The sequence below is a fragment of the Mesoplodon mirus genome (assembly GCF_964341445.2).
Source record: "Mesoplodon mirus genome assembly, chromosome: 18".
NCBI classification, from domain to species: domain Eukaryota; kingdom Metazoa; phylum Chordata; class Mammalia; order Artiodactyla; family Ziphiidae; genus Mesoplodon; species Mesoplodon mirus.
Genome location: NC_138994.1, coordinates 9174815 through 9197406, shown reverse-complemented (window position 1 = coordinate 9197406; position 22592 = coordinate 9174815). Strand labels below are relative to the sequence as shown.

The window sequence follows — 22592 nt, the reverse complement described above, 5'->3', positions numbered from 1 at the left end:
GTCAGATGCCCCAGATGCCACAAAGAGAGGACCAGAGGCCGGGCTCGCTGGGGAACACCCCCTCATTCCACCTTACCAGCTGGAGCCCAAAGCAGCCTTCCCCATTCTTTCTGAGGTCAGATTTTAGACTCCTGTTCCCGGGGAAGTGTCTGTCACTGACTTCTTGTCTCTGGTCACTTCGTTATTCCAAATCACCTTGGTTTTTCTGCCTTGATTTTATTATATGCTGGTTTGATTTTTTTTTTTTTTCCTTTTAACCTGCTAGCAGGTTTGCACCAAGGAACCTGGGTGCTTGGCTTTCTACTTCCTTGTGCACTCCTGTCATCGGGACATTTGGTGGCTGGAATGGTACACGACAGCCAAATAAAGACAAGTTTTGAGGAGAAGGGAGAAAAAGAAATCAGACTCCTTAGAGAAGAGAGGGACTTCCAGAGTATCCTTGACTCCTTTACTTCAAAAGGAAACTAAGCGACTTCCCTGGTGGTCCAGTGGTTAAGACTCTGCACTTCCACTGCAGGGGGCATGGGTTTGACTGGGCATGGGGTGGAGCCTGGAGGGGCCCGAGGAAGGCAAGTGCACTGTAGCTGGAGCTTACGAGCAGAGGTGGGTCTGAAGCTTCTGCCACTCACTGAGTGCCCTGATGGGAGTTACTTAGCCTCCACCAGTCTCAGTTTCCTCACCTGTAGAATGGAGATAATTGCATCTGCCCCTTGAGGAGTCGCTGGGAAGAGTAACCATACAAAGCACGTGAAGCGCTTGGAAGAGCGTTAAGCACAGAGTAATTATGCAGCACAGGGAGATGCTATTATGATGAGCGCTATTTCTCTCTCCACTGTTTCCTGGGTATTTCTATCATTTGGGGATTTCCCAAAAGAATAATAGTTCTTTCATTTTCCTTCTTTTGCTAGAGCTGTACCCACTGCCTAGAATACCCTTCTCCCCTACAGAGTTAATAATTGAGTCCTTACTATGTTATAGATGCTGTTTTTGTTTTGGGGTTTTTTTAGATTTTTAAAAAATTTTTATTGGAGTATAGCTGATTTACAATGTTGTATTAGTTTCAGGTGTACAGAAAAGTGAATCAATTATACATATACAGGTGCTGTTTTAAGTGCTTTACATTGATTAACGCATTGGATCCTTGCAATAACCAAATGAGGTCAGTACTACTATTATCCCCATTTTATAAATTAGGAAACTGAGGCTTGGAGACCTTGCCCAGGGTCACACAGCTCATGAGTGTAGACCCATCCTGACCCTGAGACTACACTCTTAACTATGGCTCTCTTCTATGAGTGTGTATCAAAATCACCCCCGTTCTCCATGGTTTCAGTGCCAGCCCCTCCTCCTCCAAAGAGCCTTCTATGATCTCCTAACTGGAAATAATCCTGCTTTTCCCTTTAAAATTCCCCCACTTCTTTGTCAGTATCTGTCTTACAGCCTTTGCCTTCCACTTGATATTTTTGTATTTGTGCACCATATATGTCTTAGCTTACCTATCAGTCCTAAGTGCGAGGAGCAGGTCCTATTCAATTTTATAAACCTCAAAGTCCTGGCAAAACGCCAGCTGCCATTATAAGAAACTAGACACTGGCAAAATATCACAAAGACTAAATTCTAAATCAGAACAAAACTTGCAGTACCAGCAATAAAATGCACTAAGTAAATGATTGTGAAACTAACTACACAAGAGCTCTCCCCACATTCCAACTGGTAACCAAGTTTTAAACACGAGATCTTTGACCTCTGGCTTCTCCTTAACATGTAGGGCACAGAAAGGCTGCAATGAGAGCTGAAATGGGAGAAGGGGAAGGGCCAAAGTGGTCATTTTTAAAATTTCCTTCGAAGCCTGGGGGCTGGGAAGCGGAGGGATCCCTAATGGACCAGCACTGCCCGATGTGCTGTTTCAAGTCCTCAGATGCCCAGACCGAAGTTTCGCACTCCACTGAGGACACCCTCGACAACCTGTCCTTACACCGACCATGGCCCTTGGTTATGAATCGACACATCGATCCCTAATAACTAATATCTTATGAGATTTAGGTAAATGCAAAATGATGAAGATTTTTTAGAAACTCTCTACATACTCTTTTGGGTATGACCAAAAATTTGTGAGATGGGACTCATCGCCATTCAACAATGGACTCTGTTCTAAGAAAGATAAAGCTGGTAGGAGAGCGGGCACGTGAGTGCAGACCATCAAGAAGATTCATATCCACAGGGAACCCACCTGTCTGAGGGAGGAAGCCCAGCGGAGGCCATCAGAGTCTGATCAAGGAGAGGAACCAAAGGGACCACGGGGATGTGGTGAGCCCGTGAGCCCGCGGCTCCAGCTGGGGGGTGCACACCCACGTGGGTTCAGCAGAGTCTAGAGCAAGACTCAGAAGGGTGTGGTAGCAATGCTTATTCAGCTAAAAGCAGGGCCACAGAGGGAGTAAAAGTAAAAGGTGGAACTGCCTCTCTAAACCCAAGTGTGTCCCAAGGAATGGCTGGGGGAGAGGGGGAAGTGAAGAGGGTCCTGAGAGAAGGAGATGTGTTATTTTAGAGGTCGTGGTAGCCCGGAGGAAGGCTGGCCACAGCAGATGCAATGTCAAAACTTTCAGAGGAAAGATAAACAGAATCCCACAAAGGCTCTCAAATAGCAGTCCTTAACCTTTTTTGGGTCTCTGACCCTTTTGAAAATATGATGAAAAGTACAAATTCTCTTCTTGGAAAAAGAGTATAAATGTAGTCATGAGGGACTTTTATGGTTAAGAATCTCTGTTCCTTAACATAGTGTTGTAAGTCAATTATATCTAAATTATAGTTAGATAGATAGATAGATAAGCACTTGCCATATATATATATGTATGTATGTGTATATATATATATATATATATATATATATATATAAACTGGAATGAAATGCTTCAAAATGCTAATGGTAGTTTCTCTGAGGGGTGGGGATTATGGGTGACTGTTATTTTTTACTTTATGCTTTTATGTATTTTCTAGCTGTCTGAAATGAACATGTATTGTTTGTAAAATTAGAAAGAAAACAATGTGTCATTAAATGAAAAAAATATATCACATTAACAGCTTAAAAAAAAAGAATCTCTGTTCCTATCACCAGAGGAATGGATGGTCTTCAAAAGTGAAATGCAAACAATTCAATAAGGAAACAGGTGGCGAAGGGGCTCTGAAGAGGCTGGTGGAGCTGAGGAAAGAGGGTTCAACAGCGTCCTTACCCAGAGTAAACGGGAGGAGGGGCAGCCAAGGGCTTATTATGAACATAAAGTTGTGACATGGGGCTGCAAGAACAAGGCCAAGAAGGCGTGAGTCCCAAGCTAGGTGAAATTTTTTTAACATTAAAATTAACAAAACTCGGAGCTTCCCTGGTGGCGCAGTGGTTGAGAGTCCGCCTGCCGATGCAGGGGACACGGGTTCGTGCCCCGGTCCGGGAAGATCCCACCTGCTGCGGAGCGGCTGGGCCCGTGAGCCATGGCTGCTGAGCCTGCGCGTCCGGAGCCTGTGCTCCGCAACGGGAGAGGCCACAACGGTGAGAGGCCTGCGTACCGCAAAAAAAAAAAAAAAAAAATTAACAAAAATCGGCTGCACTAAGGATCAGAGCAAGAAATACAGAAAAGGCACAGACCTCAGTGCTACCTGTGTGACATTTGCAGAACTCCCCAACCTCTCTTTGACCTCAGTTCTATCTTTTCTGTCAAGAAGATTAATTTCCAGACTCTAAAAAGGCAAACTACGTTGCTAAGACGGAACTGAGCCCCAGGATAGAATGCGTTAGACAGCAACCGGCCACATGAAATGGACTCAAGAATTTCAGTGTGGAACAAGCACCAGCTGGGAGGTGCTGAGCTGAGAAAAGAGGAAACGTCAACTCTATCACGGGGAATGGTCTTAGGTCTTTTCTGGGTCACTTTGGAAGACAAATCCAGGACCAGTGGATGGAAATTTCAGGGATTTATTCCTACTAAGAAGAATAGAAATTATAATTTTTCCCAAATGGAGTGGGCTATCTTGGGAGGTAGTGAATTTCGTGTCATGGTAGGTATTCAAGTGAACACTGGACGATCATTTTACAGGGCTTTTATGGAAGGGTTTGAATTAGAGGTCTCTTCCAACCCTGAAAGCCTGTGATTCTGTGGCTCATCAACATTAGGCGAGAAAAGAATGAGTACTTTCCCAGCTTACACTGGATTTTTAAACGTTGCTTCTCTACCTCTGAATTGGTAGCACCTCCCTCCAGAGTGTGACCCCTGCACACCCTTCCACCCTCCCTCTGTCATTCTTCCCTTCTCCTTGCCTCTTGTCCCATTCTCCCGTTACTTTTCTCACTCTTTTTTTTGTGGTACGCGGGCCTCTCACTGCTGTGGCCTCTCCCGTTGCGGAGCACAGGCTCCGGACGCACAGGCTCAGCGGCCACAGCTCACGGGCCCAGCCACTCCGCGGCATGTGGGATCTTCCCGGACCGGGGCACGAACCCATGTCCCCTGCATCGGCAGGCAGACTCAACCAATGCGCCACCAGGGAAGCCCCTCTCACTCTTCTTTTATTCCTCTTTATTTCTTTTCATGTAAATCCTAAAAGGCAGGGACTGTGATTATAGTTGGCAAAGAAGAAGGCACCCTGTGCTTCCTGTCAGGAATCACACTCTCCAGGTTCTTGTCTATTTATATCCCATCCCATTTATATCCCAATCCTTTTCCATGAAGCCCTCCCTGGCCATTCCCTGAGATCCGAGGGCTATGATCCCACACACACCTCTCCCTCAATTCTTAGACACACACTGCCTGGTGTCCTTTCTTCTATTTTGCCTTATAACATAGTTTAACTTTTCACCTGTAGATCATTCTTACTTCCATAGAGTATAAACTCATGGAGTGAAAGACCATGAGTGACTTTCCTTTCTTTTTTTTTTCAACTTTAAAAAATATATATTTATTTATCTTTGGCTGCATTGGGTCTTCATTGTTGCGCGTGGGCTTTCTCTAGCTGTGGTGAGCGGGGGCTACTCTTCGTTGCGGTGCGATGGCTTCTCATTGTGGTGGCTTCTCTTGTTGAGGAGCACGGGCTCTAAGCACATGGGCTTCAGTAGTTGTGGCACATGGGCTCAGTAGTTGTGGCTCATGGGCTTAGTTGCTCTGCGGCACGTGGGATCTTCCCAGACCAGGGCCCGAACTCGTGTCCCCTGCATTGGGAGGCAGATTCTTAACCACTGCACCGCCAGAGAAGCCCGACTTTGCTTTTTATCTCCCAAAGCACCTACAACTGTGCACTCCATAGTTATTTTGAATGAATGCTTTCTACCACTTAATATTCTAAACACATATACACAGGGTGAAAATAAAACAAATGGACTAGAGCTGAGTACAGCAAGTAGTTAGTTGGGTTCTAAATGACCCATATCAGAGAGCTGGGAAGGATATTAAAGATGATCTAATCATGGGCCTCCCTGGTGGCACAGTGGTTGAGAGTCCGCCTGCGGATGCAGGGGACACGGGTTCGTGCCCCAGTCCGGGAGGATCCCACATGCCTCGGAGCGGCTGGGCCCGTGAGCCATCCCGCTGAGCCTGCGCGTCTGGAGCCTGTGCTCCGCGGCGGGAGAGGCCGCGGCAGTGAGAGGCCTGCATACCGCAAAAAGAAAAAAAAAAAAAAAAAGATGATCTAATCAACTTCCTTATTTTTCAACCTGTGGATCGGAAGCTGAGTGTGTATGTGACTTTGGAGCACAACGGGTCTATATGCCAGGTTTCCACATGTCCAGAACAGTGTCCTCTCTCTGACCCCTCCCTGCAAAACCTTTGTGGAGGTACTGAAGCAAGCTCACTAATAGTTGTGAGTCTTTGAAAGTGAATAAAACCTCCATTTTTCTGAAGGCATAGAGGTGGACCAAGTGACTTCTGAGGGTTCCTTCTAACCCAGGCTGAGAATCAGTTTTTCTCTAATTCCCACTCCTGGGTGTCCTTTGGAAGCATGATGCTGCAATTGTGCCATCCAGTGGTATGAGGCAGATTTTGCACCACCGGCAATCGCCAGCGTACATTCTACCTTAAAAGCCCTGGCTACCCAAGAGAGCTTGTAGAGGATGCCAGACACCAGATGGCACGTAGCTAAATGCTGCACAGGAAAGGAGCTGAGCGGGGAGAGCTGCAGTCTCCTCCCTGCTCCTGCTTTGGCTCATTCCCTCTGACAATGGGAACTTTATTTATTTATTTATTTATTTTTTTTTTTTTTTTTTTTTTTTTTTTTTTTTTGCTGTACGCGGGCCTCTCACTGCTGTGGCCTCTCCCGTTGCGGAGCACAGGCTCCGGACACACAGGCTCCGCGGCCATGGCTCGCGGGCCCAGCCGCTCCGCGGCATGTGGGATCTTCCGGGATCGGGGCACGAACCCGTGTCCCCTGCATCGGCAGGCGGACTCTCAACCACTGCGCCACCAGGGAAGCCCCCTGACAATGGGAACTTTAAAGGAAACTAGCCATCCTCTCTGACATGGAGCAGAAAACTCTCCACGACATTTGTCCGCAGGGTTTAGGGTGGGAAGGCAACTGCGCCAGGGCCCATGTTTACTGTACACTGCAATCCCCATGAGGCAGGAAGCTCAGCCTATGGGCGCGTTCAGTCCTCTTCCCCCCACAGAAGCAGCTGTCTCATGTCCCATCACTTGCCATCACCCTGTCAGGACTCATGCCATCATTAGCTCCAGGCTGGAGCCCTCCTTCAATCCACCCAAGAGCTGGGACACCCCTCCCCCTCCCCCTCCTGCCCTTACTCAACCTCCTATAGTGCTACCCTCTCAGGTCCACAGTCAGCCACCCCACAGGGTGGTGGAAAGGACCACAGTGGGAGCAGCCCTATTCCTATGAATTACATTGTCTGCTATGGGACTGAATTGTGTCCCCCAAAATTCATATGTTAAAGCCCTAGCCCCCAATCTCCAATGGGATGGTACTTGGAGCTAAAGACTTTGGTAATTATGTTTTGGTGAAGTCATGAGGGTGGAGCCCTCAAAATGGGATTCGTCTATCTGTTTCTCTTTTTCTCTCTCCTCTTTTTGCTCTCTGTGAGGATACTGCAGGAAGGTAGTCATCTGGAAGCCAGAAAGAGTCCTCACCAGAACTCAGTTATGCTGGCACCCTGATCTCAGACTTCCAGCCTCCAGAACTGTGAGAAATAAAAGTCTGTTACTGAAACCACCTGGTCTAGGGTGTTTTGTCATAGCAACTCAAGCAGACTAAGACATGGTCTGAGTCCTGGTTTGAAATATTGGAAGTCAGTCCAAAGAAAATCTTGGAAATAGCTCACCTTTTACCCATAACTCTTCTGAGATGGGGCGGTGCTGAGCCTTACTGATGGGCCAGGCAGGAGGAGGCTAGGGGAGAGTAAAGGTGACAAGGAGGACAGGAGTTCTTCGGTCTTCAGATGAATAAGCCCAACACCATAAGGAGGCCAATAAGTCCTGCCAGTTCCTGAGGAGGTCCACCAAGTAGGAGACCTGGTGAACTATTCCCTGAGGAGACAAGGTGGCTGAGCTGGAGCAGCCATCATAGGCCATGAATAGAGGTCACACATCAATGTCACAAGATAGAAGGAGCTTAGGTCCTGAGGACTATGTGCAGAGCAGCTGCCATACCAGCCCTAGACTGCCAACCTCCGGATTTCAGTGGGAGGGGAAAATGCACTTTCACGTCTTATAAGCCGCTGCCTTTCGGTCTCCATAACCCACAGCCAAATATCAATATACTCATAACTGATACTGCCTTCAATAAATGTTGGCTGTTATCTGTCACATGATACAATTATTTAATGTCTGTCTTCCCACTAGATTGTAAGCTCCATGAGGGCAGGGACCATGTCTGTCTGGTTCAGTGTATCCTCAAGGCCGAAACCAGTGCTATACACACAGCAGGCACTCAAGCAGTGTCTGTCCAATGAGTCAGTAGCCCCCTGCTCGTGCCCTTTTCCTACCTGAGCCTGAGCAGCAGACTTGGGGCATCTTCTCCTTTAAGGTCTCACTTAAAGCCCACCAAGGAAAATCATCCCTGTCATACCTCGCTTCCTTCTTCTTCGTGCAGGTCCCTTGGAACTTACACTGTGTTACGTAGATGAAGTTGTCCTGCTGTTGTTGTGATGATCATTCTCTAGTCAGTGCCCTGATGCTTATGTCCTTGCTTAACTGGATGGTGAGCTACTTTGGCAGGGAAAACACTTTCAGTTTTTAATCATTGGGAGCTTAACCCCAGTTCCTCCTAAATGTATACAGTGGGGGCTTCCCTGGTGGCGCAGTGGTTGAGAGTCCGCCTGCCGATGCAGGGGACACGGGTTCGTGCCCCGGTCCGGGAAGATCCCACATGCCGCGGAGCGGCTGGGCGCGTGAGCCATGGCCCCTGAGCCTGCACGTCCGGAGCAAGTGCTCCGCAATGGGAGAGGCCACAGCAGTGAGAGGCCTGTGTACCGCAAAAAAAAAGGAAAAAAAGGAAGGGAATTCTGACACTTGCTACAACACGGATCAACCTTGAAGACATTATCAAAGTGAAATAAGCCAGTCGCAAAAAGACAAATACTGTATGGTTCCACTTATATAAGCGGTCTAAGAGTAGTCAAATGCATGCATAGAGACAAGAAGTAGAGTGGCGGTTGCCAGGGACTGGGGAGAGGGGGAAATGGGGATTTATTGTTTAATGGATATAGAGTTACAGTTTCATAAGATGAAAAAGTTCTGGAGATTGGTTACACAACAATGTAAATATACTTAACACTACAGAACTGTACACTTAAAAATGGTTAAGATGGAAAATTTTATATTATGTGTATTTTACCACATTTTTTTTCTTTTTTTAAAAAAACTTTCAATATTGTGTTAGTTTCAGGTGTACAGCAAAGTGATTCAGTTATACATATACATGTATCTATTCTTTTACAAATTTTTTTCCCATTTAGGTTGTTACATAATATTGAGCAGAGTTACCTGTACTATACAGTAGGTCCTTGTTGGTTATCTTTTTTTTTTTTGGCTGAGCTGCACGGCATGCAGAATATCCTAGTTCACTAGAGATCAAAGCCGCACCCCTTGCAGTGGAAGGGCAGAGTCTTAACTACTGGACCGCCAGGTAAGTCCCTGGTTATCCTTTTTTTTTTTTTTTTGCGATACGCGGGCCTCTCACTGTTGTGGCCTCTCCCGTTGCGGAGCACAGGCTCCAGATGCGCAGGCTCAGCGGCCATGGCTCACGGGCCCAGCCGCTCCGCGGCATGTGGGATCTTCCCGGACCGGGGCACGAACCTGTGTCCCCTGCATCAGCAGGCGGATTCTCAACCACTGTGCCACCAGGGAAGCCCTCTCTGGTTATCCATTTTAAGTATGGCATTGTGTACAGGTCAATCCCAAACTCCTTAACTATCCCTCCCCCCAACTCTTCCCCCTGTTTACCACAATTTTTTTTTTACCACAATTTTTTTAAAAAGAAGAAGCAGGTGGCTTCTTCCTATTTGTCACCTGGACGGGACATAAGGTGGAGAGTGAGCCTTGGAAGGAAATGAAACTCCTGATTACAGCTCCTCAAACTGCAGGCCCTTCCTGAGCTCTCTGCTCATGGTCTGGCCCTCATGTTTCTAGATCTCTGGGCTCTGGCCCTTGTCTCCCAGCTCCCAGTTACTGCTCATTTCTCTGAGGAATATGCATGAGGCCTCAGGTGACATTATCACACACACTCACAAAAACCCAACCCAACTAGTTAATTCATTTAAAAAAGCAACTCAGAGACTGGTTGGAATCAGGGAACTCGGCACAACCTTGCCGGAGCTGTTTATTTACGGGGAGGGCTATGGGCCCGTGAGGTCCTGGGGGCTGCGGTGCAGTGGAGAGTCCAGGGCTCCAACTCCAGCTCAGTCACTCTGGGCCTCTCGTAAACTCACCTGGGCTAAGGCCATGGGCCAGGCACCTGAAAGAAAGCATGAGATGTACAGGGTTCTACCTCACTCTCCATACCCCAGCCCCTGATCACAGACCCCACCCCTACCAGGACGGCACCAAGCCTGGGCAGGAGGGCGCAGGGGGTGGTCAGGGAAGGGAGGAAAGAGGAACAGGGTCAAGGGCACCTGGGACCTGGCTCCTCACACACAGGAGCCTATACAGGAGGCCCCTCCTGAGGGAATGGTCTTGCCTTGAGAGACCCCAGGAGGATGTGACTGATGAAGGTCAAGGTCAGGTGCAAAGACCAGGGAGGGCAGGGGGCAGGGCAGGAGGTGACAGGAGCACTTAGAGGGCGGGGGACTGATGGGCGGGGCCAGGCTGTTCTCTGCCCCCTGCAGTGCCCTGTGGGGCCCCAGAGGGACCCCAAAGGAGAGGCTGCACTCACCCTGGAGGGGTCTGCTTCACCCAGACATGATGTGCTTGACAAAGGCTGGGAAAGAAGACAGAAATCAGCCACTGCACTTGGCCCCTCTCAGCCCCTTAAACCTCTTCTCCCTGCTCTATACCGCCTGACCTCAAACCTTCCCAATACCCTTTCTTCAGATCATGATTCTTTCCCCCATTTAGGGTTGATGGGGAGAAGGTGGAAGGAAGGAAGAGACATAACCACTGCTCTGTGTCCATTCTCTGTGCTGGTACTTGACACAGATGAAATGAGCTACATTATCTCTGCCAATCCCCGCAACCTTGGGACAGGGGTCAGCATCACCCTGTTGCTCAGATGAGAAAACCAAGGCTCAGAGAAGGTAAGTGACTTGCTCAAGGTCACACAGCTGGTATGTCACCGAGCTATCTCCGAAATCCATGCCCCTTCCATTACACCATGATGTTCACTCCCAGGAAAGAAAACGAACAATATCCACTGGGAGCTCACCAAAGCCCACGGGGTGCACATGTCCCCTAGCCCCTGCATCAGTTCTGTTCTGCAGCCCAGCCCAGCCCAAACTGTGCCCAACCCCCCATCCCTGCACGACCGGGGAAGTGTATCAGGAGCCGATACCTTCGTAATTGATGCAGCCATTGGCATCCTCCTGCCCTGCTAACAGCTGCTCCACTTCAGCCTCAGTCATCTTCTCTCCTGGGGCGGGAGACAGTGGGCACTTAATTACAGATGGGCAAAGGAGGCACAGGCCAAACCCAAGCACCCCCTTGAGTCTGATGGCTCAAGACTTCCTCGATGTAGGAAGTGGCCATACCAAAGCTCCCCCAGAGGCTTTGGAGGGTGGAGCCAAGGGTCTTAAGGCCCTTCCTCGTTCCCAAGGTCTCTCCCTCTGGCTACAGCCACCAGTGGGTGAGCAGACCAGGGCCCCAGTGACTGAGGCAAAGACAAGGACGGGAGCCCTGGGTCCCACCTCTCAGGCCTCACCCCTGCTTGGCCAACCTGCTCTCCTTTCCTTCCCACCCTGCTGAGCAAACCCAGCTGGGAAGCAAGACAGGCCTGGATCAGGATGTGATCCTCAGGACGCAGGGACCCCCATGTCTCCCCAACATATGCCGCTCGGGCACTTCCCACGCCTCTGTTCCCCCTGCCCTTGGGCTCCACCTCTGCCCAGCTGGCATACCCAGGGTGGCGAGGACGTGGCGAAGCTCGGCGCCCATGACCGTGCCGTTGCTCTCCTTATCAAACACGCGCAGCCCCTCCACGAAGTCCTCGTAGGTGCCCTGCTCCTTGTTGCGGGAGATATGCTGCAGGATGGGCAGGAACGTCTCAAAGTCCAGCATCTTGGCGTTCATCTCTTGCGGCGGGGACGGGGAAGGAAAGGGAATTCGACGTGAGCTCGAGGGAGCAGAGGGTGAGGAGGGGTCTCACCGGCTCTGCCCGTCCCTGGCAGCATCCAGAGCTCAGCCGCCACCACTTCTGGGTGGGGCACCCCGTCAGCAATCCCGGGGGGCTCAGAGGCCCGGGAGCCAGGCAGGAGCTGGCTCTGGGCGCTCTTCTCAGTGACAGGACTAGGGCAGGAGGGAAGAGGGACCGTGACTCCACCCAGACCTCTGAGCTCCAGGTGGCCAGCGGGGCAGGCAGCTGAGGTGGCAGGAGTAGGATTTGAGGGGCCCCAAGGGCCACACAGCACAGGTCTCACATTCACAACTTAGACTTCTGACACATGAGAGACTCCCAGTCACTAGGGTAAACTGACAAAATTGCAAAAAGAAAATTTTGCGTAACTCCAAATTTGGGTCCCATCACTACACCACAGTGCCTGGAGCAACTCTGAATCAATCATTTGTAAAATGTGTGATTCTTGTGTGACTAGCACCCTTCTCCCACACTGTCATGTGTTAAAAGCTTTAATTTAATAGAGGCAAACCATTTTTAAATACCCCCAAATGTTGGCATTGCTTTCTTTTATAACCCAGGAGCCTCCCACCGTGGAAGTGCCCAGATATCTTTCGACCTCTGAGAAGCCCTGCTGACACCGGTGGGCTCCTGGTCCTCTGACCCTTCTGGCCCACATCCTTCACCCCCCACCGGTGTCCTCACCAGCAAGAGCAGGAGGGGAAGCGGCCAGAACCAAGGAAGGGGGGAGAGCCAAAATGGGGCCCAGGAAGCCTCCAGAGATGGCCCACCCTGGCTGGGGGCTCCTGCCCAGGTCTGCCTGGCCCCGTCCTCTCAGAAGGACATGTGTGTTAGGGCAGCTGTTAACTTGACTGCCATGGTGACAGGTGACATTCACAAATGTTGTCACTTGCACCACTTTCTAAACTCTCATTCACCAAAATCTATCAAATGCAAACGAGTGAAAGAAGCATCATTATAGAGTTAATCTTGAGTCTGCTCTAATTTATATTAAATGAATAATTTGCAATCCTCCATGACCTAACCGTCATTAGAAAGAGGACAGCACAGTGCTGTGACACCTCAACCCCAATTTGCTGGTGGGGAAGAGGGGGGTGCTGGTCAGTTATCAGCTTCCCTCCAAGCTTCCCTGCCCCATGTCCCCGGCACCCTCGGTGTCACAGGAAGACACTGAAGAAGCAGAATGTCGTTCCTGCTCCCCAGGAGCTCCCGCCCTCATGGGGAAAACAAGAACAAGCCCAAGCCACGCTCTTCGAGGGGCAACTAAGTGCCAGGCGCTTCCAGGTAATTCTAGCAATGGGAGGAGGGTAACCTGGGGAGGGTAGGTTGGTCTTGAAGGGAGAGAGCCCCAGGGGCGGCGGGGAGACACCACGAGGCCCATGCTGACCTTCCGGCTTGGGCTTGCCCAGGACGCGCAGCACCTCGGCGTTGGTGGGGTTCTGGCCCAGGGCCCGCAGCACGTCCCCACACTGCCCGTAGGTGATCTTCAGCTCTCCAGTCGGGGTCCGGTCAAACAATGAAAAGGCTTCTTTGAACTCTGCAGAGAAAAGACTGGCTGCAGCCCCCAGGGCCAAGCGAAGGCGGTGGCTGGGGGCTGATCGGCCCCCACCCGCGCTGAAGAGCATGTCAGTGTGGTTGATAAAATATTTCAGTATTTCCCTGCAGCCATCATCCCAGCCTCTCCCTGTAACCCATCCCCACCCCATCTTCTGACAACTAAAGAAGCATCCTGGAGACCCACGACCTGTTCCAGCGCTGGGCCTGGGATCTCTTCCATCCATCACTTGTCACATCATTTGAAGTCTCCCCTGCCCCCGCCCCTCCCATCCACCCATCCTTCCCTTTGCAGGTGAGGTGGCTGACTGTTGAAAGAAGCAGGGAAGTGAAAAGAGCACTGGCTGAGGAGTCAGGATTCCTGGGTTCTCCTCTTGGCTCTGCCAAGCAGCACCAGGCTGGGTCTCAGTTTCCTTGCGCACGCGCAGAAAGTAAGGCTCCACCCCACCCTCCCCTCCAGTTACTACGAGTGTCAAAGGAGGTGGCAGCGTGTGGAGGCGCTTTGCAAAGTGATAAGACCCGTTCAGAAGAAGTCAGCTAATATCAGTACTGCCTGTTCCAGGCTGAGAGGGGGCTCCCAAGTTGGACAAAGTGACCTGGTGGAAACAGTCAGCCCACCCCAGCTCTACCACTGACGCGCAGGTGGCCTCGGGCAAACTCCTAACTCCCATGGGCCCTCTGTTTCTTAGCTCTAAGTAAGGATACAGTGTCCACCTGTGTGGGCTGCTGAGGGGATTACAAAGCATGCCAAGCATGGTGTCTAGCATGTGGTAAGGGAATCAACAAATGGTGGTTATTATTATATTTCCTAGTTCTGGAGCCAGACTCCCAGAAGGTTCCAGGGCAGGTGTCCAAGGGGCAAGGCTGAATGAAGGCACTCCTGGGCCCTTTGCAAAGAACCTTAATTCCTAATCAATTTGGTTTTTGTTTTTTTTTTTTTTACATCTTTATTGGAGTATAATTGCTTTACAATGGTGTGTTAGTTTCTGCTTTATAACAAAGTGAATCAGTTATACATATACATATGTTCCCTAATCAATTTGGATTCAACTAACTTGTCACTGGGGATAATATGGACTGGGTATGGCATTGAAATTACCTTATGCTACCCGCGAAGAAACGGTTTACTAAGCAGATTAACAATATAAACCTAAGAAGAATGTGTGAACTACTTAGGAGAAAAGCTGCTTTTAATCCTCTCTAAGCACTTTAGAAACACTTATTTCCTTTGATGCTGCATATGGATTATTTACAAATCATTCCACATATCGAAGCAGGTTCCCCAAGACATTTACCTGCCACTCTTTATTAGGCTTTGTATGAATTTCAAAGATATAAAACTGCATGTCTTTCAAATTACTAAATAATTGAGTTCAAATTCTGTTTCCATTGCTTAGTAGCTGTGTGACCTTGGGCAAGTAAATAGTTAACCTCTATAAACCTCTTCTCTTCCATAAACGGCACCTACCTCATAGGGTCCTTAAATTACATTCAAATACGATACAATAATGTACATAAAAAACCTTAACTCTGTGTCTTAACACAGAGTAAATTCTCCAACAATGCTGTTAGTAATCTCTTACTGAGTTTGATCCCAATTTTATCACTTAACTGTGTGATCTTGGCCAAGTCATATAACCTCACTGAACTTTGTCCTCTGTCAAAAGGAATAGCACTGACCTCACAGCTTTGTTAGAACAATTTAATTTTTTTTTTTTAGCTTTTAAAGCAATTAGCATGGCTTCTGGCACAAATTCAGTGTTCAATAAATAGGGTAGTTGAATCTGAACTCAGACTTTTTGATCTTCTTCTAATTCATTCAGAAGAGTGAGGGCAAACTTAATAAAAGTAGGAATCTCCACTTAAAAGAAGAATGATATTTAACAGAAGGATGGAACAGGAGGGAAATAACAAGAATAATGACCTATGATTTGAGCACTTACTGTGGGCCAGGCTCTGAGCTGATAACTTTGCATGAATTATCCCATTCATCTTTACAAAGACTTTATGCAATAGCTATTATCATCCTCATTTATAGGCCACTGCAGATGTGACTTCCAGCCAACTATTAAGGAAACCAAGTGAGGAAGAGGAGGAGGAGGAAGAGGCCTGCTATACCAGCTAATGTTCCAGACTGCTGGGAAGGCTGGTATGCACATAAGAACCAAACACTGAAGCTTCCCTGGTGGCACAGTGGTTGGGGGTCCGCCTGCCAATGCAGGGGGCATGGGTTCGTGCCCTGGTCCAGGAGGATTCCACATGCCGCGGAGCGGCTGGGCCCGTGAGCCGTGGTTGCTGAGCCTGGGCGTCCGGAGCCTGTGCTCCACAAAGGGAGGGACCACAACAGTGAGAGGCCCGCGTACCACAAAAGAAAAAGAAAAAGAAAACAAACAAACAAAAAAACAACAAACACTGAAGTCTAGGATAGCTACTAGGAGGAAAACAAGGCCAGTGTGATCTCGAGGTATACGAGAGATGAAGTTCATTGTTCCAGAAGAAACTCTGAAAGATCTGTAGTAGGGAGCTGCCTGCTAGAGCAGTGAACAATGGTGGTGGTCCCTTTCCAGAAGGATATGGAAATATGGACCAGAGAAGGAAATCAGGACTTAGAAACTAATTCCTATGAAAAATAAATAAATAAATAAATAAAAGAAATTGGAGCCATATCACCTGGAGATCATAAAGCTAGGAAGGGATTTGATAACTATCTTCAAATAGATGGAGGGTATCTAGAAGACACTGAATAGAGTCACAGAATTTCTGAATTGAAAAGAACCAAATACCCTCACTTTGCAGATAAGAAAATCCAGGTTTAAAGAAGTGACTTGCTCTAAGTCTCATGGCCAACAGTGGCAGATTTAGGGCTAATATCAAAGTCTCCTGGTTGCAGATAACGTTCTTTCCAGCAAAACAGGAGAAAACCATCTTCAGTTTCACCAAAGAGCAAATGAAGAGATAGGAATAAAATTAAAGCAAAAACAATTCCAATCCAACCTAAGGAACAATGCCTTCAAAGTCAGAGGGATGAAAGGCTGGAATGAGTTAGGCCCCAGCCCTGAAAATCTTCACAGAGAAAAGAGGCAACCAGCTGTCTCAGTTGGCTTTGACCAGGATTCCCATTTGGGAAATGAAAATTTTTTATCATTAGTTGATTTTCTAGTCCTCATGGGTACCACTGTGTTTGTATGTACACTGAGTATATATATATTTAACTAAAATGCATTGAAATTTATTTTAAGAATTTCACAGCACTCCAAACTATTGATGGAAAGTGACTGTCCATAGGGTATTGCAAAAATGGAGTTGGACTCAGTTCACTTGTCTCAAAATGCATCTGCCATCTCTCATGCCCTATTGGTGGGTAACTGGCATCACTTTTTTGGAGGGAAACTTGGCAATAACTATTAAAATGCACATATCCTTTGACTCATTGCTAGGAAGATCCCCTGGGGAAGCATTATTTCCCCCAACTGGAAACAACCTGAAGGTCTATCAATGTGGGCCTGATTGGATTAAAAGGTGCATCCATGTGTGAGAATCTATATAACTGTTTAAAAGAATGAGGTAGAACTGTTGGTGTTAAATATAAAAAGATATTTAAATATATTATTAAATAATACGTACTATGTTATATATTGTTAAACCCAAATATATTTTAAATAAAAGATGCAGGACAGTATGCACCACATGACTCAATTTGTATAAACTTTACACATACATACATACATACATACTGGTATAACATTATATATTTTTTTATCAAAGGATACATAGACCTATTAACAATGATTGTTTTGGGGAGAGGGGATCAGTATGCGAGGAAAGCAAGGGGAAAATATTTTTAATTTAATTTATTTTTAAGTAGTATATGATTTCTTTTTTACCATGTTCATGGATTAGTTTAATTTTTAAAATATAGTCTGTGCTTAAAATCAAGGGGTTGAATCAGGTGAACTTTCAAGGTCCCTTTCAATTCCTATGATTTTATGTCCAGGAGGCATTTGGTGGGGGAAACAAAGGGATAAGTTGCAATCAAGGTGGATCCCAGCTGTAAAGTAGATATCACTTGATGAAATATTTCATTGTCAAAACACCAGACTCCTACAGAAGAGGGCTGAGGGGCAACAATTAAGTTGGAGGGCGGGAAGTCTCGAGACTTGTCTTGAAGCTACACTTAATAATACTTATATTAAGTTGAGAAAACAAATTGTCTTCATCAAAGGTGGAGAAGGGCTGATGGAGATCACAGGTGGACTAAGGCACCCTCAAGTCACCACTGGTCCTGCCACCATTAGGGGGTGAGCATCTTGGCAGACTTCAGGATGCAGGGAGAGGGAGCTGGTAACCTAAGGAGGGCTTTCCAATAACAAACCAGAAATGAGGGCTTCTAAATATCTTGGATAGGAGATTATAGAGTGGAGGAAAAAAAGGCATTTTTGCTGTGCATCTATTATGTTCCAGGCCGTCTGGCAGAGTAGTTCAGAACTCAAGTCTGGAATCAGATTGCCTGAGTTAGAATCCTGGCTCCACCACCAATTGTCTGTGTGAGACTGGGCAAGCCACCCAACCTCTCTGTGCCTCAGTTTTATCACCTGTAAAGTGGGGTGGTGATAGTCCCTACCTCACAGGGTTGCGGTGAGAATTAAATAAACTAATCCACGTAAAGTGCTTAAGTAATAACATGTAGTAGGTGAAAGTGAGCAGAGAACACGCCTATACTTGCTATCTTGCATAACTGTTTTCCAGTCACGCCTTTGTGTACCCTGACTCAGATACGGGTTTGCAATGATGAAGATGATGATGTTGCTGGTGATGGTGGTGATTATGAGGGTGGTGATGGTGATGGTGATGATTACTATTATGGTGGTGACAACAACTCCTCCCCAGGAAGTGCAACAGAGAGAGTGTGGTGGGATAAGTGCGGTTGCTAGTACTCACCTTCGATCTGGTCAGCAGTGAAGTCTATCTGTGGAGAGAAACACAGAGGAATGAGGGCTGGGACCGCTAAAGCCTTCCAAAGGAAGCAGAAGCGGCTTCCGCAGCAATCGGGTCACCTCCAGCAGACACTGATGACGACGGAAGGAGACTACGGGCTGCGAGTCAAACACCGGCCTCCTGACAACTGGGCCACAATTGACAGGCTGTCAAATAATGCAGCCTCCAAAGCTCTCTCAGCACCACTTTTTAAGTGATGGCTCCAAATGAGAGGGAAAGAGAAACACTCTGAATAACTCTAGAACCCACACTGACTCCCTATTATAATTCCTTTGGGTCGAATGTAAATTCCGTCCCAGCGGCTGTAAACAGCCTTCTCATCCACCCCTTCAGTCTCTCCCCTTTCTACCTGATGCTGGCTTTCAACCCGCCTCCTTCAACAAAGCCTTCCCTCACCCCCTCCATCCCAGCCCCTCCTTCGGCACACATCCCTCTCAGGCGGGCCCTGGATGCTTCCTAACTGTTTTCCTGTCATGCCTTTATGTGTACTGTGATTCCTTGAAGCCAGGTCCCGGCAGGGCAGGGGATTTGCCAGAAAATGCCTGGCATAGAGTAGGCACTCAAAATATATTTGTTGAGAGGAGTAAATTTTGGGTTTTCCCCCCTAAATTCCAATCTGAGTACAGAAGAAGAAGGTGGAAGGCTCTGAAGATGAATGACAATGAACAAGCATTAGTCATTATTTTTAATTTTTTTTTTTTTTTTTTGTGGTACACGGGCCTCTCACTGCTGTGGCCTCTCCCGTTGCGGAGTACAGGCTCTGGACGTGCAGGCTCAGCGGCCATGGCTCACGCGCCTAGCCGCTCCGCGGCATGTGGGATCTTCCCGGACCGGGGCACGAACCCGTGTCCCCTGCATCGGCAGGCGGACTCTCAACCACTGCGCCACCAGGGAAGCCCTTAATTTAGGATATTGCATGTTACTTCATGGTCCTTATCTACCACCACCACCCCCTCAAATCCCCTCTCTGCTGGTGGTGGTAACCAATCCTGCAGCATCTTCTTTGTGTGCCACCATTCCTAGTCCTGATTCCACTGCTCTGTGCCCATCCGAGGCTGACCTCGTTAATGAGGACCACTGGAGGTGGCTGGAACGAGCTAGGAGAGCAGGAGAGGGGTTACACCGTGTTGGGAAGAGAACTAGCTGTGCCCAGGAATGGACTTTGCCGAAGGAGTAGGAGAGGGTTCGTCAGAAAGTTAAAGAAACCCCCTAAATGGGGTAAAGGATGCTTTGAATGAACCCTCTGGGGAACGGTGCAGTTTGCCTTACTTTGCAATGCTTTAAGCCCCAGGATTAAACGTGTAAGAGAAATTAGTATAACAACGTAACACCTGAATATGTGGTCATAACCACACACATTGGGCTTAAGTTTACTTTTGCTCTATTTTTGAGCAAAGAATCTTCTAAGCAAAGGAACTGGGTAAAGCATAATAATAGTGAAAATAGTCTTCATGAAAAATACCTAACTTTTTTTTCCACTTTAAAGCAATTTCAACAACTCCCAGAACTGGAAAATCCAGACATGGAAAAGAGAATTGCAACCAGATGTGAGAAATTGGGGAAGGTGGGTGGATGGAGGGAAGTGATAGGCCAAAGAGAAGGCACTCGGATGATACCACCAGGCAGCTCTTGTCCAGACTAGGCTGTCCCGCGGGAACAGTGCGTTATCAGAACAAATCAGAAATCCAGGTTTCCTGAAGGGCGAGATTGTCAGCTTTTCTAGCTAGGCTTTGCCCAGAGAGGGAGCGATGTATGACCTAGAAAACCTTCAGGTACTTTCAAGGTCTTACCCTGTGCCTCAGTTTCCCCAGAGTGTCCCATCTCTTGGCCAAGCCAGTTCTGCTTAATTTCCGCCCCTTGTAGGGAGTACCATAGATCAACCCCAGGGTTCTGGGCACAGTGGCAGGGTCTCCCAGGGCTGTGGGTACTAGGAAGTATCCTGAGAGGGCCAGGGAGGGTCATCCAGTTAGAGCTCTGGGGGCTAGTTTCTCTTCCTCTTTGTCACAGAACCAGGTCCTGAGCTCTAATTTTGATCTGATTCCTCACCACCCCCAGCCCTGCCCAAGGGCCCACCACTCCCAACCTGCTATTAATAGCCCTTCATACCAGTAGCCACTTGACCTCTTACATTCTGGTGCCAAAGCTTAAAACTGCTTCAGTCTCCAGAGGCCTCTGACCCCCTGCTTCATTGGCCCATCCCCTCCCCGTTCCATTCCTTAAGCAGCTGGGCCAGATAGCTGGGAGGCCTAAAATGACTGAGTCAGCAGGCAGGATCTACACCAGCTCCAAGGAGAGGAGCCTCTCAGGGTGAGGGGAGCATGGTGGGGCAGAGAGGGAAGAGGGCTGCGGCGGCAGAGGGAGCCTGGCCCAGCTCCTACAGCAGGTTAGAGGGAGGGTCTCGGCCTGGGCTAGGCTCGGCCACTGCATGCTCCAGTTGGGAGCCCAGGCTAAGGGCACAGAAGGAGGGGTCCACCTGGGTGGGGAAGAGGAGAGAGAAGCAGGCTCTTCTCATCTTATCTAGGGCCTCCCTGCCCTCACCACCCACCCAGTGCGAGGGTCTTTGCAGGTGAAGCCTTTCCCAGACCCCAGCGCCCAGAGAGCAGTGCTCCCTCGCTCTTTATATCACCTACTCCAAGTTACACTGGAAGTTATCATTCTGTGTCTGTTCTCCATAAAATACCGCACAGTCTTTTTTACTTCACTATGGTGGCCCCCGCAGTGCCTTAAAGAAAGTTTAGATGGTTGGTTGGTTGTACCGCCCTGCCATTCCCAACTTTGCTGGGCAAATTTGGGATGAGAGAGCAGGGCTTCCTCAGACAGAGCAGAAACCTGTTCTTGAGGGGAAAAGCCTGCAATCCAAAATAGCCCCCACCAGCCCCAACACCTGCTCCACGCCCCATGGGACCGTGAGCAGGGGATGGACACCGCAGCCCTCACCCCGGTCCAGCCCCCATGAAGTAGATCTCTGAGCTCCAGGGCAAAGAGGGTCCTGAATGTCATCCCCACCCCCATCCCAGTGGCTGAGGCTCACTTACCTTTACACTCTTGGGATCAAAGGCAGGTTCCTTGGGAGGCTCAGGAGGTGGGGCAGAGGCCGGGGCTGGGGCTGAGGCTGCCTTGGCCGCGTCCTTCTTAGGCTCAGGCTTCTTGGGAGGCATGTTGTCTTGTTGGGCTCTTCTGCAGAGGTGAGACCTAGGAAGGAATCAAGAGATGCGGCGCCCAGGAGATGAGACGGGAGACTGGGCTGCCTCCCGCCCCTTTTATCCTGGGCAGGAGCCCCCACGGAGGGGCTGGGTGATCGCAAGAGCAACTGCTGCTGACTATAAAAGGAAGAAACACCAGCAGGGTACAGCTGACAACTGTGCATTGTCACCAGCTTTGGGGCTACCAGCCCCCTCCCCCTCCCCCTCCCCCCACACCTCACACTCCTCACGACCTCCACCTCTGGGTCAGGCTGACCCCTTCCTGCCAATCAGTGGACACCCAGAGGGGCCAGGGAAACAGACCTTCTCAAAAATGTCAGAGTCCAGCCAGAGAGATGAGCTGACTTGAGCAGTTGATAACCCTCACACAAAGCCCAGGGGAGGGCGAGGCTTTTTTTAGTCCCTCCTGAACAGAGGCAGCCCACTGCACATTCCTTTTAAGCCAAGATCCTTTAAGCTGAGAGCCACTCTGGGGCCTCAGCTCTGCCCTGAGGTTCAACTCTCCGGCCTGGCGCCCTGAAGCAACAGCTGGTCCGGCCAACTCACACTATCCCACACCCTCCCAATCCACCAGGTGAAACCCTGCATCTCCCAGAGCAGGCTCCCCGGGAACTCCACAGACCTCAAATCCCTGGGTCCACCCCACAATTTCAATCATTCATTCAACAAATATTGAGCACATAACTTGTGCCGTGGAGCCAGGGTGAGAAGCAGAGAGGTTGGCTGAAAGTCAATGTGACTGAAGGTAAGGAAACTTGGGTCTCGTTTTTATATACTGTACCTCTAACTCATTCTGTGCCCCCTGGGTGTGTGTGTGTGTGTGTGTGTGTGTAGTACTTACTGTGTATTGGGCACTGGTAGTTAAGTGCCATTCACACAAAATCTCCTTAAATCTTCACTGCAGTCCTATAAGGTAGATATTATTACTCCCATTTTACACATGAGGAGATTGAGACTAAAACTGGTCAAGTAACAAGGACACTCAGCTAATTAGCTATAAACTGGGATTAGAACCCAGGTGTGTCTGATTCTAAAGTTTGTGCCTGAATCATTGATATTATAATCCCATGGGGA

At 48.7% G+C, this 22592-nt stretch overlaps 1 protein-coding gene across 1 annotated transcript; it reads right to left on the bottom strand.

The window, feature by feature from the left end:
* Positions 1-9863: 9863 nt before the first annotated feature.
* Positions 9864-21473, bottom strand: MYL4 (myosin light chain 4; the record flags this gene model as incomplete). Its single annotated transcript, XM_082604210.1, has 7 exons — positions 9864-9936; positions 10354-10398; positions 10969-11046; positions 11531-11704; positions 13154-13303; positions 18259-18286; positions 21351-21473. 6 exons carry the CDS (start codon positions 21471-21473, stop codon positions 10370-10372), a joined length of 582 nt encoding a protein of 193 aa, XP_082460336.1. The 3' UTR covers positions 9864-9936; positions 10354-10369.
* Between the last annotated feature and the right edge of the window lie 1119 nt (positions 21474-22592).